The 15,883-nt window shown below is 43.6% G+C and overlaps 1 protein-coding gene across 1 annotated transcript; it reads left to right on the forward strand.

The window, feature by feature from the left end:
- The first annotated feature begins 7,418 nt into the window (after positions 1 to 7,418).
- On the forward strand, positions 7,419 to 15,562 carry LOC109733163 (uncharacterized). The gene is made up of 7 exons (XM_020292349.4): positions 7,419 to 7,833; positions 7,920 to 8,016; positions 8,109 to 8,224; positions 8,332 to 8,376; positions 8,676 to 8,701; positions 14,904 to 15,039; positions 15,211 to 15,562. The coding sequence occupies exons 1-7, from the start codon at positions 7,479 to 7,481 to the stop codon at positions 15,309 to 15,311; spliced, it is 876 nt and encodes a 291-aa protein (XP_020147938.1). The 5' UTR covers positions 7,419 to 7,478; the 3' UTR covers positions 15,312 to 15,562.
- The last annotated feature ends 321 nt before the right edge of the window (positions 15,563 to 15,883 follow it).

The following is a 15,883-nucleotide window of genomic DNA, read 5'->3' on the forward strand; positions in this document are numbered from 1 at the left end:
GTCAGCGGAAGCAACAATATCTGAGTATAGACATAAGTTAAACAAGTTTGCCTTAAGAAGGCTATCACAAAAGTAACAACGATCGAAAAGGCAAGGCCTCCTGCCTGGGACCTCCTAACTACTCCTGGTCGTCGTCAGCGGGCTGCACGTAGTAGTAGGCACCTCCAGTGTCGTAGGTGTCGTCGTCGACGGTGGCGTCTGGCTCCTGGACTCCAACTTCTGGTTGCGACAACCGGGTAGGAAGGAAAGGGGGAAAAAGAGGGAGAAAGGCAACCGTGAATACTCATCCAAAGTACTCGCAAGCAAGGAGCTACACTACATATGCATGGGTATATGTGTAAAAGGGCCATATCAGTGGACTGAACTGCAGAAAGCCAGAATAAAAGGGGGATAGCTAGTCCTGTCGAAGACTACGCTTCTGGTCATCTCCATCTTGCAGCATGAAGAAGAGAGTAGATTGAAGTCCTCCAAGTAGCATCGCATAGCATAATCCTACCCGGCGATCCCCTCCTCGTCGCCCTGTTAGAGAGCGATCACCGGGTTATATCTGGCACTTGGAAGGGTGTGTTTTATTAAGTATCCAGTTCTAGTTGTCATAAGGTCAAGGTACAACTCCGGGTCGTCCTTTTACCGAGGGACACGGCTATTCGAATAGATAAACTTCCCTGCAGGGGTGCACCACATAACCCAACACGCTCGATCCCATTTGGCCGGACACACTTTCCTGGGTCATGCCCGGCCTCGTAAGATCAACACGTCGCAGCCCCACCTAAGCACAACAGAGAGGTTAGCACGCCGGTCTAACCCTATGCGCGCAGGGGTCTGGGCCCATCGCCCTATGCACACCTGCACGTTGCGTACGCGGCCGGAAGCAGACCTAGCCTAGTGGCGTTCCAGTCCAATCCGGCGCGCGCCACTCAGTCGCTGACGTCACGAAGGCTTCGGCTGATACCACGACGCCGGGATACCCATAACTACTCCCGCGTAGATGGTTAGTGCGTATAGACCAAATGGCCAGACTCAGATCAAATACCCAGAACTCGTTAAGCGTGTTATTTATCCGCGAACGCCGACCAGGGCCAGGCCCACCTCTCTCCTAGGTGGTCTCAACCTGCCCTGTCGCTCTGCCATAAAGTAATCGGGGGCCGTCAGGAACCCAGGCCCACCTCTACCGGGGTGGAGCCACCTGTCCTTTCAGCCCCCTCATCAGAATCACTTGCGGGTACCCCTCGAGCCGACCCGACTTTAGTCACCACATGTGTCATGTATATAATGTGTATAGTATATACCCGTGATCACCTCCCGAAGTGATCACGGCCCAGTAGTATAGCAAGGCAAACGGACAAGAGTGTAGGGCCACTGATGGAACACTAGCATCCTATACTAAGCATGTAGGATTGCAGGTAAAGGTAACAACAGTAGAAACAAGGACAGGCTATGCATCAGGATAGGATAACGGAAAGCAGTAACATGCTACACTACTCTAATACAAGCAGTATAGAGAAGAATAGGCGATATCTGGTGATCAAGGGGGGGCTTGCCTGGTTGCTCAGACAAGAGAGAGGGGTCGTCGGTGACGTAGTCGACCACAGGGGCATCAGCATCGTCACGGGGTCTACCGAAGAGAAGAGGGGGGAGAAACAGTAAATACATAGCAAGCAAGTGCATAACAGGACAACAGGCAGAGCTAGACGTGTTCTAACGCGGTATGAGGTGATACCGGTGAAGGGGGGAGACATCCGGGAAAGTATCCCCGGTGTTTCACGTTTTTGGACAGATGAACCGGAGGTGAAATGTTGCAGGTTCACTATGCTAGGGACGCGTGGCGGACGAACGGACTGCGTATTCGGGTTCGGCTCGTCGTTCTGAGCAACTTTCATGTAGAAAGTATTTTCATCTGAGCTACGGTTTAAAAGATATGATTTTCTAAAAATTTACTAATTTCTGGAATTTAATTAATCATTTAATTTAATTCGAAATTGTATTTACGACATCAGCATGATGTCATGCTGACATCAGCAGTCAACAGGGGTTGACTAAGTCAAACTGACATGTGGGTCCAGTGGGACCCACCTGTCATTCTCTGTTTAGGTTAATTAGGGTTTTGCTAATTAATTACTGTTTAATTAAATTAACTAATTAATTAGATTAATTTAAATAGGGTTAATTAACTTAATTAATTAACTAATTAATTAACTACTTTTATTTTTATTTTCTTTATTAATTTTTATTAATTAAGTTATTATTTTTATTATTTTTATTTTTTAATTCTTTTTTATTTGACGTTCTTGGGCTGGGCCCCACATGTCTGTGGCCCAGAGGGGCCATAACGGGTGCCAACGTTAGCGGGCGTGGGCGAGCGTGGGCGTCCGACGGGGCGGACCCGAGCGGAGGCCGTTGGGGCACCGCGGGCGGCTCGCCGGCGGGCAGCGACGGGCGCGGGCCAACCGGGCGGTGGCCGCAAGGGACAGGGCGAGGAGGGGGAGGGGCGACAACGCGGCGCGTGGGGAAGGAGCAGCAATGGCGGAGAGCGCCGTGGGACGACACGCGGGCGCTGGTCGCAGGCGCGTGCGTCGGCGCGGAGTGACGGGCACGGCCGGACGGTGCAGCGCGTGGCCAGGGCGCGGCCCGACCGCGGTGAGCGCGGGGTCGGAGCGCGTGAGGCGCGGTTGCGGCCGGAGCAGAGCATCGGTGGGCGCGGCGGGAGCGCGACAGAGGAGAAGGAGGGGGAGGGCCTCACAAGGGGTTTTGCAGGGCACGGGGCAGTGGGGGGTCGAGGAGGACGACGGAGATGAGGCGACGAGCTCGGGGGCGGTTCGGTGACGGAGAGGACGGCGGCGGCGGTGGTGCACGGCGACGACGAGCGGGTGTGGCCCGGTGACGAGGGGACGATGGAGAGAAGAAGAGGACGAGGCGGTCCGGCGGGTGGAGGAGCAGTCCGACGAGGGAGCTCCGGCGACGGGCGGTGGGGCGACGTCGGGCGCGCGGGGGCGTGGTCGCCCCGATCCCGATCTGGATCGGGGGAGTGGGGGGGTAGAGAGCGAGGGGAGAGTGGGTGGTTGGGCTAGGGTTTCGGGGGGGGGTGGGGATATGGGGAGTGCGGGGTGGGCCGACTGGCCTGGTGGCCAGCTGGGCCACGGCCTAGCAGGGGGCCTTTTTAGCCTTTGGCTATTTTTTATTTTTGTTCTGTTTGCTTTTGTTTTGTTTATCTTTTTAATCATCCTTTTCTGTTTCCTTCTAGTTTTATTTTAAATTTAGTTTTACAAAAGTTACCACTAACAGCTAAATTAGTACTAACAAATTTACTACTGCCACAATAATTATGTTACCCTAATAAAGTTGTTTAATATTTTATTAATTATAGAATGCATTTAATTAATTGTTTTTGCTGCTGTTTTATTTATTTTAGTGCATTAATTATTCTATAAAAGTGTGGTTCCTTCATCAATATTACCTAGGGATTATTTGCCACAGTTTGCACATTTTAGTTTTAACTTTTCAAAACTTAATATATTTTACTTGATTTTTATATTGAATTTGAATCGATTTCAAACTAACGCGAAATTAGCAACAGTAATCGAAGTGATGTGGCATCAATAGCAGAGGGTTACTGTAGCTTAATTATCCGGGCGTCACAGAGCAGGAAAGGGAGGAGGAGGAGGGGGCCACCGGAGAGGGAGGAGGAGGATGGGAGGGGCCGCCGGCGAAGAGGGAGGAGAGAGGATGGCCGCGGGAGGAGGGACAGATGAGGGCGACGAGAGGAGGAGGAGGGAGGGAGGGAGAGGAGGGCGGCGAGAGGAGGGAGGGAAGGGTGGATAAGATACCCGTAGTAGTAGCGCTTGTCCGTAAACAGCGCTACTGCTACGATCATTAGCAGTAGCGTTTTTTCTTAAACATCGCTATTGCTGCGATCATTAGCAGTAGCGTTTTTTCTTAACCAGCGCTACTACTAAGGCTATGATCGTTAGCATGTAAAAAGGCATCAAATTAAAAAAATGCATTGGTCATCATCGATTTTTGTGTGTAGCATCTAAATTGTCAGTATGAATCTTCGCATGTATAGGTACACGCGAAGATTCATATTGCCACAAATCCTACACATAAAGTTCAATGAAGACCAACTGATTGTGATAGTTTGGAAAGCATCATATTTAAGGTGGTAAAAATTCTGTTCACGGAGCGAGGTGGGACTAAACTTTGGTCATAGGAGGGGGCTAAATTTAGCGGTAGCGCTGGTCAAAGGAAAGCGCTATTGCTACGTACAATAGCAGTAGCGCTTTTTGCACACGAGCGCTACTAGTATGCCTGGCCTGCTGACAACGGGTTGGCAATTATAGTAGTAGCATGTTTTATAACTACAGCGCTACTAGCGCTACTGGTAAGTGCATAGTAGCATCGCTATCTGCGGCCAAGCGCTACTAATAATTAGTAGCAACGTTACCTTTTAAAAAGTGCTACTAGTAAGCTTCTGTGTATAAGGTTTTTTTTAGTAGTGCTAATTTACTCGGTGTGAGCTTTTCATGTAAGAATCACTGCTAGATACGTGGCTAAACATGTGTCGGTTAATTTAGTTGTAGTTTAAATGTTGATGGTCCCTTATTTTCTTTGAATCTCTTATAGTTGTTGAAGGATAAATCAACCTCGCCAAATGTTGGGCCATGATGATGAGGTCTCCCTTCATCTCCATTTTATGCATCACACAACTGCCTCTCCGGTTAGTATGATGTTTTGTGATTCTCTAATCCAAATTTGATTCCATTACATACAAACTATTTCTTTTTGAGGAATGGAACTAAGTTTCATATAATACAGAAGCAGTACACCTTATGGCTGCCAGCGACAGATGACAACATGAATTGTATTTAAAAATGCACTATAACGGGATGTTCACTGCAACATCATATTTACTATAGCGTACATTTTTTTCAATTGTTTGAACATATTTTATAAAACACGAACATATTTTTTGGAAATGTGATACTTTTTTCAAATTCCGAAATACTTTTTGAGTTACACGAACAAAATATAGAATTACGAGCAGTTATGAAAATTTGTGAACATTTTTCGAAAAACAAGAACAAAATTTTTAAACGTGAATTTCTTTTTAAAATTCTGATTCTTTTGAATTATTTCAACAAAGTTTGAAAATCTGAACTATTTTTTAAAAAGAAAATAAATTTTTAAAAAATTAATATTTTTAAAGAATGAATAATTATTTGAAATTCTAACTTTTTTAAAATTTTCAAACAAAATTTGAACATTTCTTGGAAAAGTGAATATAATTCTTTGAAAACACGAATATAATTTAAAATTCCTGATTATATTTTTTAAAAAAATAACAATTTTCAGAATTCCCAACATTTTTGAAAAATGCGAACAAAATTTGAAATTCCCAATCATTTGTTGAAAAGAAGGGAACAAATTTGAATTTTTGAAGAATTTGATTTTATAAAAATTTAAAATAAGAAAGAAATAAAGATAAATATAAAAGATAATGAAAACAAAAAAGAAAAACAAAAAATAAATAAAAAAGGAACAAAACCATAAAGAAAGAGGAGGAAAAAATAACAAACCTGAACCAGTCAAGAACCTTCTAGAAGATTCCCAAAATCAGGATGTGTGGAAAAGCAAAACGGGTTGGCTCAATAAATCGCTCACCTTGCTCGGTCTGTGCATGCACGACAACTCGATGCAATAAGCGTCATATACCTGAATATTGACACCCTGGAATGAGTAACGCGACTTCGTCCAATAAGCTTATGCAATGTTTCTATAAAATCTTTTCAAATATGTTGTGTTTTTCGTCTGGAAGTATCCTCCCTAGTATTATCTCGCGAACTCAAAGCGCCTTTGTCCCGGGTAGATTGATCTGAAATAATATTCTTATTACTTATGAGTGTGTACACAAGATCAAGAATAAAAGGACAAGACAATTCGACCCTTGTGTAGTAAATCTAGATATGCACAATGCTTATGACAGGGTTGAATGGACCCTTCTGAAAGACATGATGATTAAGTTAGGGTTCCATGAGCAGTGTGTTGAGATGGTTATGAAATGTGTTTGTTTGGTAAGATACATGGTGATATTTAATTCTCAAGAAACGAACAGTGTTACTCCAACTAGGGGCATTAGGCAAGGGACCGTTTCTCCCATTACCTATTCCTGATTTGTGCATAAGGGTAGCTCTAGATCACCCGCTGTGTGGAGTACTCTCTGGAAAGTAAATATCCCACGTAAATTTCAGATCTTTGGATGGTGAATTCTGCATGGAATATTACCCATAAACATGCACATTGGATATGATGGTGCATGCCCCATATGTCATCAAGGAACTGAAGATGCCAGACACTTATTATTAGATTGTATGCAGGCCAGGGAGCTGTGGAATAGGCTGGGTGATGGACATCATAGAAGAGGCAATGCAAGTTGATCGCTTGGGGTCAATAATCATGTAACACTTGTTGCTCCAGCTAGCGGTTTCTCTACTTATTAGAACAAGTCTTGATCGAAGGCAGGTGCCTATGATGGGATGTTGATATCTTCAGTGGATACGATGTCAGATCACCCACAATGAGCTCTATCCACCAATCATGCAATGCCCGATGTCAGCACTTGCTAGCAATTGCTAATAATTTTCATATGGCTGACTCTCAGTGCTACACCCAACAAAGAGCAAAGATGGACCAAGTCAGAACCAAAACATATCAAACTTAATGTTGATGCAACTTATTTCGAGGATGAGGAAGGTGGTGCGATATCATCGTTTTTGAGGGATGAAAAATATGTGTTTCTTGCAGTAAGGTGCACGCGGATGCTCTTTCCATGAAGACAAGGGCAATGTGTGATGGCTTAAACTTCACAAACCAACTGGGGTTTTCTCGAATTAAAGTTGAATCTGACTCATTTAATGTGCTTGAGTTTTCCGGCGATGGAGGGGCGATGACAGCGGCGCGCCTTCGGCTCGCTTCAATGCTTGTAGTCGTCGCTGGATGGTCTACGGATCTAGATGTAATTTTTATTTTTGGTGTTCGTTGTACTGCCATGATTAAAGATGAATAGATTGGAAGTTTTCTCGAAAAAAAGACAAGATGGTGGAATGTTGCTTCTGCAATCTTTGCGGAGTGTGTCGACGTAGCTACTTTATTTGGGAACGACACCTAATTATTGTTACTAAAATCAGATAGTGCATATGCTAGCCAATTATAGCTTCTGTAATAAGATTTTGCTTAGTTGGATAGACGAACCTCCGGATTGTCTGGTCGCTAAAAAATAAGATCCCCGTAAAAAACAAATTAGCCATCAACCAAAACAGGCCTCTCAGGCCCTGAATTGGAAAAGAAAAAGAAAAGAAAGTTTCAGGCCCTGCCCGGCCTGGTCTAAGATACGTTTTCGTGCCTGGGCTGGAGACACATGTCCTGCTCCTCTCGGCGGCCCCCCAGTTCCCTAAAATCTTCCCCAAAACCCCCATTGCTCCGCGATGAGACCCGCAGCAACAGCGGTAGCAGCCACCGCCGCCGCGCTCCGAGCCGCGTTCCTCGCCCCTCCCGCTGCCGCCTTCCGCCTCCTCCCTCCCCGCCGTGTCTTCCTCCTCCCCCTGCACCGCCTCTCCTCCTCCTCGTCCCCGGTCGCCCCTCCTTGCGCCGCTTCCTCCGACTCCCAGCCGCCGCCGTTGCCTGCCTTCATGGACGCGCAGTTCGAGTCCTTCCGGGCGCAGCTCGATGGCTCCTCCGCCCTCCGCGACCGCATCCGCGCCGTCGTCTCCGAGGTCGAGTCAGCCTCCCGGGCCGCCTCCGCTGCGCTCCTCCTCATCCACCAGCCCGTCCCCCTATCTGGTTGCTGCCCCCTTTTCCTCCTTCCATTTCTGTTCGGGTTTTGGCTCCCAGTGCTTAATCCTGAGCTATCTCCTCTCCTCGTGCAGATGTGCTCGGCAAGGCGAAGGCGCAGGTGGAGGTGATCAAGGGGCTGTACTCTCAGCTCGCGGAGATCCTCAAAGAGTGCCCCGGTCAGTACTACAGGTGATGAGATGGCTTAACTACGCGCCTTTTCCATGTTACGGAGGTTGGGCTATGTGGAAATTGCTCATGTATTGGGATTTGTTGCTTATTAGGTACCATGGGGACTGGAAGAGTGAGACACAGTCTGTGGTGTCGATGCTAGCGTTCACGCACTGGCTCGAGACTGGTGGCCTGCTCACGCACGCCGAGGCCCAGGAAAAGCTAGGATGTACGTGAAGGCTCTGCCAACTATTGCATTAGTTGTCTTGTAGTAGCATACAGTGCCAGTGTGCTTGCTTACGAAGCTAAATATGTTGTGCCCCTGGCCTTTTGCAGTGGGTTCTGGGGAGTTTGGCCTGGACGTTGAAGACTACCTGACTGGTTCGTTATATGCATTAGTTTCTCTGCTTTCTGAATTGGATGTTATCTGAGATTTAAGTGTTACATCTTAAATGTTTTGTTCAAGAACAGTCAAGGGGGAATGTAGTTTTGACCCCCCTTTTGATTAAAAGATACTGATTATCTGGGCACAAATATGCATATCATAGCATTGACATCAGAACTAGTACATCTCTTTTTTAAACAACTAAATTGCTTTAAGGTTTAGCATGCTTTTGTTTTATTTAATGTTGTACGTAAATGACATTGCTTACTCACATGAGGACTTGATTGTGTTGCAGGATTGTGCTTCATGTCCAATGATTTTGTAAGTTGCCCATGAACTACTCAATATTAATTTGATTACATGCACAGTATCCTTTTTTTTGTAGAATTAGTTTTTGGCTCCTAGCCCCTATAATGAACATTCATACCTATCTATTGCTATAAAAGTAATACCTTTGTCAAGAAATTTTCCTTTGTTCTATATATTTTTTAGATTTGAGTTATTCGTCATATCCAAGGCAGCTCCCTACAAACACCACATTCATATGGCTATGCCTCCTTTTGAATTGGCAATATGTTGGGCTTCATAACTACTTCCATTCTAAAGATTACTAGTCAATAGGCATGTTTCAGTAGCAAACATATTCATATTCATAGAGCCATTATAAATGGCAATTGTCTTCACTTACATCACAGTATGTTTCTCTTCCTCATTCCTATTTCAGTTTCCATAGCACGGATGTTAGTTCATGCTTTATTGGCGTATCATTAATATATCCTCTTCTCGTAATTATTATAAGTACCATTCTACCAATAGTGTTTTCTTTTCTATAAATAATCCTAGAGAATCCAATAAATTTAGACAGGTAAATTCTAACATGCCAAGCAGAATAAAGTATTATAAAAACTGCATTAGAGTTTACATAAGTGCACCATAGTATGTATACACATCCTTTGATTTAGGCAAGTTACAATTAGGCGTTAAAGCTTTAGTTGATGGTAAAGAGTTATTTCTCTACAACAATGTATAAGGTCGAATCGCTACTTTAATTGATTGCACACTACTGATTGATCCTTAAGTGTATAGTATACTTGGTTTCAATTTTCACATATAGCCAGCTAAAATTCTGTTTTCATGATTTTATGTCAACCACTCTCCTCGTCGAAGCTATGCATGCAGAGCAGTTTTAACATGCTCCCTCTTACCCTCTCTTTTCACATGAGAGGCAAGAGTATATAATAGATCTGATCCGTTGATCTTATTAATTAGTGGTCTGATTAATTCTTACCTTCTTACCTCACATGTAAAAAGAGGGGGTAAGAGGGAGCATGTTAAAATTTGCCATGCAATAAGAGATTTGCAGTTATACTTAAGTTTGCATTAGTTCTAGTATTGATTCATAAAAAATACTGTTGATCTATAATGAACTAAAAAAAAATCTAGGAATTACTCACCTCAACTGATCTTTTATTATTGGTTGATCCTAAACGTGTTATGTATCAATGTATATAGTCTAAATTTTCACAACTAAATAAATATTCTTTTTTTAGATTGTTTGTATTATATGCACTCTGTGTACTATCTATTTTCATATGCGTATACAGCATTTTTTATTCTTATTACAAAGTAAGCGATGCCTATATGCATTTTCTCTTCCTGCACACATAATTGATAGTGCGGCCGTGGCTAAATTTGCAGTATCACTTCTATATATAATTATATACCATTGTAGAATAACTCATAATTTCCCTCAAACATGGTTCTACGGCCCACATTGCCTTTAGCTACGAGTTAAGAAAATCTAGGTTGCATTAATGTCTATGTTAATCTCGTTCCTGCTCCCAGGTGTGCCGCCTCTCTTTCTTCTCATTAGGTCAATCCCTTCTTTGTCTGCACGGTACTCTCTCTCTCTCTCTCTCCATGGGATGGGAGAAGGTTCATGCCTGCTTTTCCCTCCCGCACCCCTTGTTTGTTTTACCTCTCATGCTCCAGTATGGTCTTCCTTCCCACGCTCAGCTACTCAGCCACCATATCATGACGGCAAAATGGCTTGTACTGGAGGGGCACCACAGCCATATCGATGATATGAGGACCACTTAAAAACTGTCAGATGCATGTATTGTTAGGTTGTGGTCTTTTTTTGTAATTTTTAATGACCTTTAGACATGCGAACATGTGGTGGTGCAACGGAAGTACTCCAAGCCTCAGAGTAGCCTCAGAGTATTTGATAAGTTCTCTCTCCGTCTCACACATGATTCCTGCTCTACTCTGGATTACCTGGCCAGTTGTGCTCACGATAGGATCGAGAGCTGGACTTGCTACATTCGCAGTTCCGCTGCTACCTGGATCGCTCATTGCATGCTTATTTATCTGCTAAGCCTGGAAAACACCAGTGTGGCTAGGTGCATTAGATGATGACAGAAGGATTGCATTTTTCCCCATCATGAGGATATAATGTTTATGACTAACCAGAATATGGATTTGACAATGGTTGGATGATGTATAGGTACAATTACAAAAATAGACCGTTCATACTTTGCTAATTAAAAGAGGGTCATCTTTTGCTTTTTTTGTGAGAATTTCTTGTTTTTTCTCTGTTTTGTGATTTGTGATTTTAGTATATACTCCCTCCGTTCCAAAATAGATGACCCAACTTTGTGCTAACTTTAGTACAAAGTTGGGTCATCTATTTTGGAACGGAGGGAGTAATAGACACTGCCTATAACTTTCATTAGAATATCCGAGGACTGAACAAACCATGTTAAAAAAGTAATTGTTACGTTATAATTTTGACGTCTAAGAAACCTTTTGATGTACTTGTGGAGATAGTTTGTTTTGCGATGGATGTGAGACATGTACCTACCCTTCTCAATTCCACACAGTATTCACATTTTTTATGTGAATCATAAATTTTTAGTCATACAATATAATTCTATAGCTATCAACAATGGCTACTGACTATCTAAAATAATACTCCCTCCGTTCACAAATATAAGATGTTCCAACTTTTTTTCTGAATCGGATGTATATAGACACGTTTTAGTGTGTTTGTTCACTCATTTCAGTCCGTATGTAGACCATATTGAAATATCCAGAGCATCTTATATTTGTGAACGAAGGGTGTAATATTTAAAATTCTTTGGTGTTGTCTTGTCTATTTCTAAAGGGTTTGCAGAAAACTTGCATACACTTGTTAGCAACAGTCTAGTCTCGGTACCATTAACCTTGATCACAACGGATAACTGCCATGCTGAAGAGAACCAGATGCGGTAGGTTAGAGAAATCGGGCATAGGGTTGAGATGATAGAAATATTCGGAGAGAATGGATTGATTCTTCTTGCTTATCTCAAACAGAGATACATGATTTGCTAACACAGTATGAACTGCCGATAAATTATACTCCTTTATCCCATTTTGCCAATACAATTCTATTGCCTAAAAGATCCCTGATCTCCCTCAATTCGTACTCCCTGGTGCTAGTCCACAACATACAGTGCAGCAGAAATGCAATTCTATATCTACAGATTGATGAAAAATTGGTCATAATGAAGAAAGACTTGGTCCTTTCAAGTGATTTGGTCTCAAGTGTATTCTGGTTTCGAGGTATGTTTGAAATTAGAAAACAAATTGTTTTGTACCATCTCAAAGACGTAAACCTGAGAAATGATACCTGGGGCCACATGACAGTGACACATTGATACCCATTTTCCAACTTGAGTGGTCTTTGTGATGGTACAGAGCAATGCTGAAGCGTGATACTTTTTAGCTCTAGACTACAAGTTTCAACTTAAGTAATGAGGGTGGTAGAGCACATTGTGGTTTTGTTTATTTGGAAGTGTATGGTGCCAGTTGTGGGCTTCAGGCCCAGATGTTTGTGAGGTTTTTCAAATTCTAGTATGTAAATACATTTAGGCGCGTGTAATTAAAAAAAGAAAATTTGTTTTTCCAGTGACGATCATCGAGTACAGCCGGACACGGTTCCTTGTCCTTTTTTGGTCGGAGTCGCTGCTATCGCCAAAATCCACTGCTGCAGTACCACCAGATCCGCTGACCGACACTGCCCCAACCACCACTTTCGCCGCTCTGCCCTTCTCCAACCGCCTCCTCCGCAGTTCACCACAGCCCCGGTCATCCTTCTTAAGCCTGTGGGCCTAGCTTCTTATTCAGCGCCCGCATGTCCCCACACTCCACACCCCTAAGGCTCTTCCTTGCCTTTGCCTGTTCCGCCGTGGTGAGCCACGTTGTCACTGACCCTGGTTCAGTGTCTTCCTGGCTGCGCAGCCGCCAGCGATGTCCACCACTGCCTCGTCCCTGCTCAGCCGCTGTGGAGTCTCTCACACACACATGTTATCCTTCAATGTATTTGGTCAGCAGATAGCGGGTGGTGTCTCAACTCTTCTCTAGGTTTCAACTAATTTCCCTTCTACTTTTTGTATTTTCGACTGCGGGTTCTGGTTATTCTACTTTATCTTCTCTGGCGATCTATGTGTGTTGCTTCATCTCCGTTCTCCGTGGAGCTCAAGCGTGTCCGTTTGGAGCTGATGAAGTGTTCCTTCTGTATCTTGGTGTCTGCTCCATTTCTTGCCGGTGATGGTTTTCTTTATCTCCTGTTGCATGGGTGTGAGACTGGTCTTCTTCATTGATCTTGCCTCTCGGTTGGTGTTTCCTTTTTCAACCTCCCCTTTGGACGCCTGCAATGTGGTTATGGGATTGACGACTCTGCGGTATGGTCGATGGCTGCTTGGCCTCCTGGTTGGGGACCTTCTACTGTTCTTGCGGTGCAGCTTTGTTGCCTGGCGCATGCGGCTCCCCAGATTCAAGGGCGTCAGTAACTTCCTCAACCTCTGCTTCCTCTGCGGTTCCGAGAGAGGCCCTTGGTCTGGCTGCTTTTCTGTGAAGCTGGTGGCGATTGAAGCTCTGGTTTCGCCTATGGTGAACCCTGTTCCAGTCAGCGGTGAAGCTCTGGTTCGCGTGGCATTCTGTATGGTTCGTAAGGACCCGTATGTGCACGTATCCTTGTAGGCAGCCCTTTAATCTTTGTTTCTTTTGTGTTTGTCTTAGGTTTCCAGGATGTCTTCTTTGTGGCTTGTTTAGCCCCATGCATCGAGCTCTTAACATAATGCAGGAATCTTTTGCCAACAAAATAAACAGATCGTGGGTGCAGGGGAGAAATATGATCATGGGATTAGTTATTTCAGTACAGGTCGTGGTGGCGTAGATATCTCCTGAGGAGGTGTTGATGGGCATGTGGTTCCTCGGTCGGTTCAACAACACGAAATGGTGGATCACGAGAGAGAAATCTCGTTAAACTTGTACTTCTATTACATACTAGCAAGAAACCCGTGCTTTGCTATGGGATGAAGGATAACCATACTTTATGTTTACAAGCTAATTACTTTATTAAAATCTGCAAAACTCATGGTAGATTGGGGTGTTTTATGAAACAGAATTAGGTGGGTAGTGACTAGTGAGCAACCACTTCTCATTCTCAGTCGTTCGTACCAAGACGGTTGGTTGGTATTACAGAAGTTGAATGGACCATCATCACCAACTTGTTTCTTTATAAGATTTGTAAGACATAAGTACTATATAAATACTAGAAGGTTAAAGAGCCGAAGTCAATGCATTAGAATATGTAGATTGTTTTCAACATGTGAGCGTTCAGGAATGGGATGCAGCTATACTATATATACCCCCTTATTGGAATGTAAAAAGCTAAAGAACCAAAGCCAATAAATTAGAATATGGAGATTGACTTCAAACTTTTGGTTGGTGTTCAGCTCGGACCCGTGTTGTATCTTATGAACTTATGAGTGCATGCTAAAACAACTACATATAAGTACAAACAATTTACACTTGGGCTGGACTGTGAACTATAATTCTTCATCAATGATTCATGTACAAGTGTCGAGCATATAAACCTGAGACGGACTGAACTATTTTTCTTCATGAATGATTTATGTACAAGTGTCAAGCATATAAACCTGAGATGGACTTTAGTGTGTAGCACACTTCGTAAATGAATGGATTAGACCGCTGGGCATATCTGCAAAATGCAAACTTTACATAATACCATCTGCATTCTGAACTTTTGAATTTACTATTTATTTGGTTATTTCCTTTGATGTATGTTAAGCAAGAATTCTAATGCTGCAGAGCTAATGAGTGGTACAGTGACAGCTTGCTGGCTTTTTTGCAGCCTAGATAGATGCTTAGTGGATATAATTGCAATTCTCTACAGCCAGTGAGGGGTACTAATTGCTGCTTGTGGAATCTTCTGCTCCCTCCGATCCATATTAATTGTTGGACTTAGTACAACTCCGATCCATATTAATTGCCGCCGACTTAACGGAGGGAGTACATCCTTTATATGAAATGAAACGAAAGTGCTCAACAACCAAATATTGATATGAGTGATTGCTTGCTGAATTGTCTACAGCCTAGATGTGTACTGAATAGAAAACTGTAATGCCCTAGTATAACTATGACTTGTATTAATGGCTGCTTGCTGAATTGTCTACAGCCTAGATATGTAGTGAATCGGGTCACGGCGGGTGACTACGACTGCCCACGGAAGGTGCTAAGCTTTTTGACTGATCTGCATGCTTCATTTAGGATGCTGAATCTGCGCAATGACTTCTTGCGTAAGAAATTTGATGGTGAGTTCCTCAGCTTATGGTTCACTGGACATGTTTATTTTTAACACAACTTGACTAGCTTTTGGCAGTATTATTTCAGCCTACTGTAATATGTTGCCATGCCTTTTTTTTGGTAATCTGTGTTGACTCAGCTGTGTTTCCCCCCCTGTTTTTGGACTTGTGTGTTTGCAGGGATGAAGTATGATTTGAGAAGGGTGGAGGAAGTATTTTATGATGTGAAGATACGCGGACTTGTCCCTGGGGAGTCAAAGCAGGAGGTTGCTCAGTCATAGACGGTGAGCGGTGCCGTACCATTTACTTGCAATCGACAGCTGTCATGTGTTGTCGTCGTTACCGATGATGTTTATGTTGGACCGATGGTTCCTAGAAAAAGCTCATGCTGTGAGGATCTCTTTTTTTGACTGTAGCATCGCTTTAAGTTCGGCACTTTTTCGGACCCACCTAGAGGTTGGAAAATGACATGAGAATTATTCTGTTGTCATGTCATGTGGCCTATATCTACGTCCTGCATTAGGTTTTGTAACTGAGTCTGAGTAGATGCGGGTGAAAATGGCCGGTCCACAATGCATTGGATTGAAGTTTCCTATCCCTCCGTCCCATGTTAATTGCCACTAGATACGGCAATTAATATAGGACGGAGCTATTAGATTTGCGTAGATGCTTTACGCGGATGCAGCTAGTTGATCCCAACCTAGGTAAAATGAGTCCATGTTTCAACTGTTGTTGAATGTTCCATGGACCACATCACACGGTTGACTCGGTCGTTCTTATAGAATTAGATTTCGTGTCACATCAATGAAAACACAAAGCACCTGAGAAGCCGTGCTGGTGTGACGTCACACGT

This window comes from Aegilops tauschii, chromosome 1 (genome assembly GCF_002575655.3).
Source record: "Aegilops tauschii subsp. strangulata cultivar AL8/78 chromosome 1, Aet v6.0, whole genome shotgun sequence".
Lineage (NCBI taxonomy): Eukaryota > Viridiplantae > Streptophyta > Magnoliopsida > Poales > Poaceae > Aegilops > Aegilops tauschii.

What these genes read in the sequence shown, in the direction of transcription:
- LOC109733163 (XM_020292349.4), top strand. Translation starts at nt 7,479, where the DNA reads ATGAGACCCGCAGCAACAGCGGTAGCAGCCACCGCCGCCGCGCTCCGA. An exon ending in CCAGCCCGTCCCCCTATCTG is followed by an intron (nt 7,834 to 7,919) that starts GTTGCTGCCCCC and finishes CTCCTCGTGCAG; the next exon opens with ATGTGCTCGGCAAGGCGAAG. An exon ending in GCTTCATGTCCAATGATTTT is followed by an intron (nt 8,702 to 14,903) that starts GTAAGTTGCCCA and finishes AATTGTCTACAG; the next exon opens with CCTAGATATGTAGTGAATCG.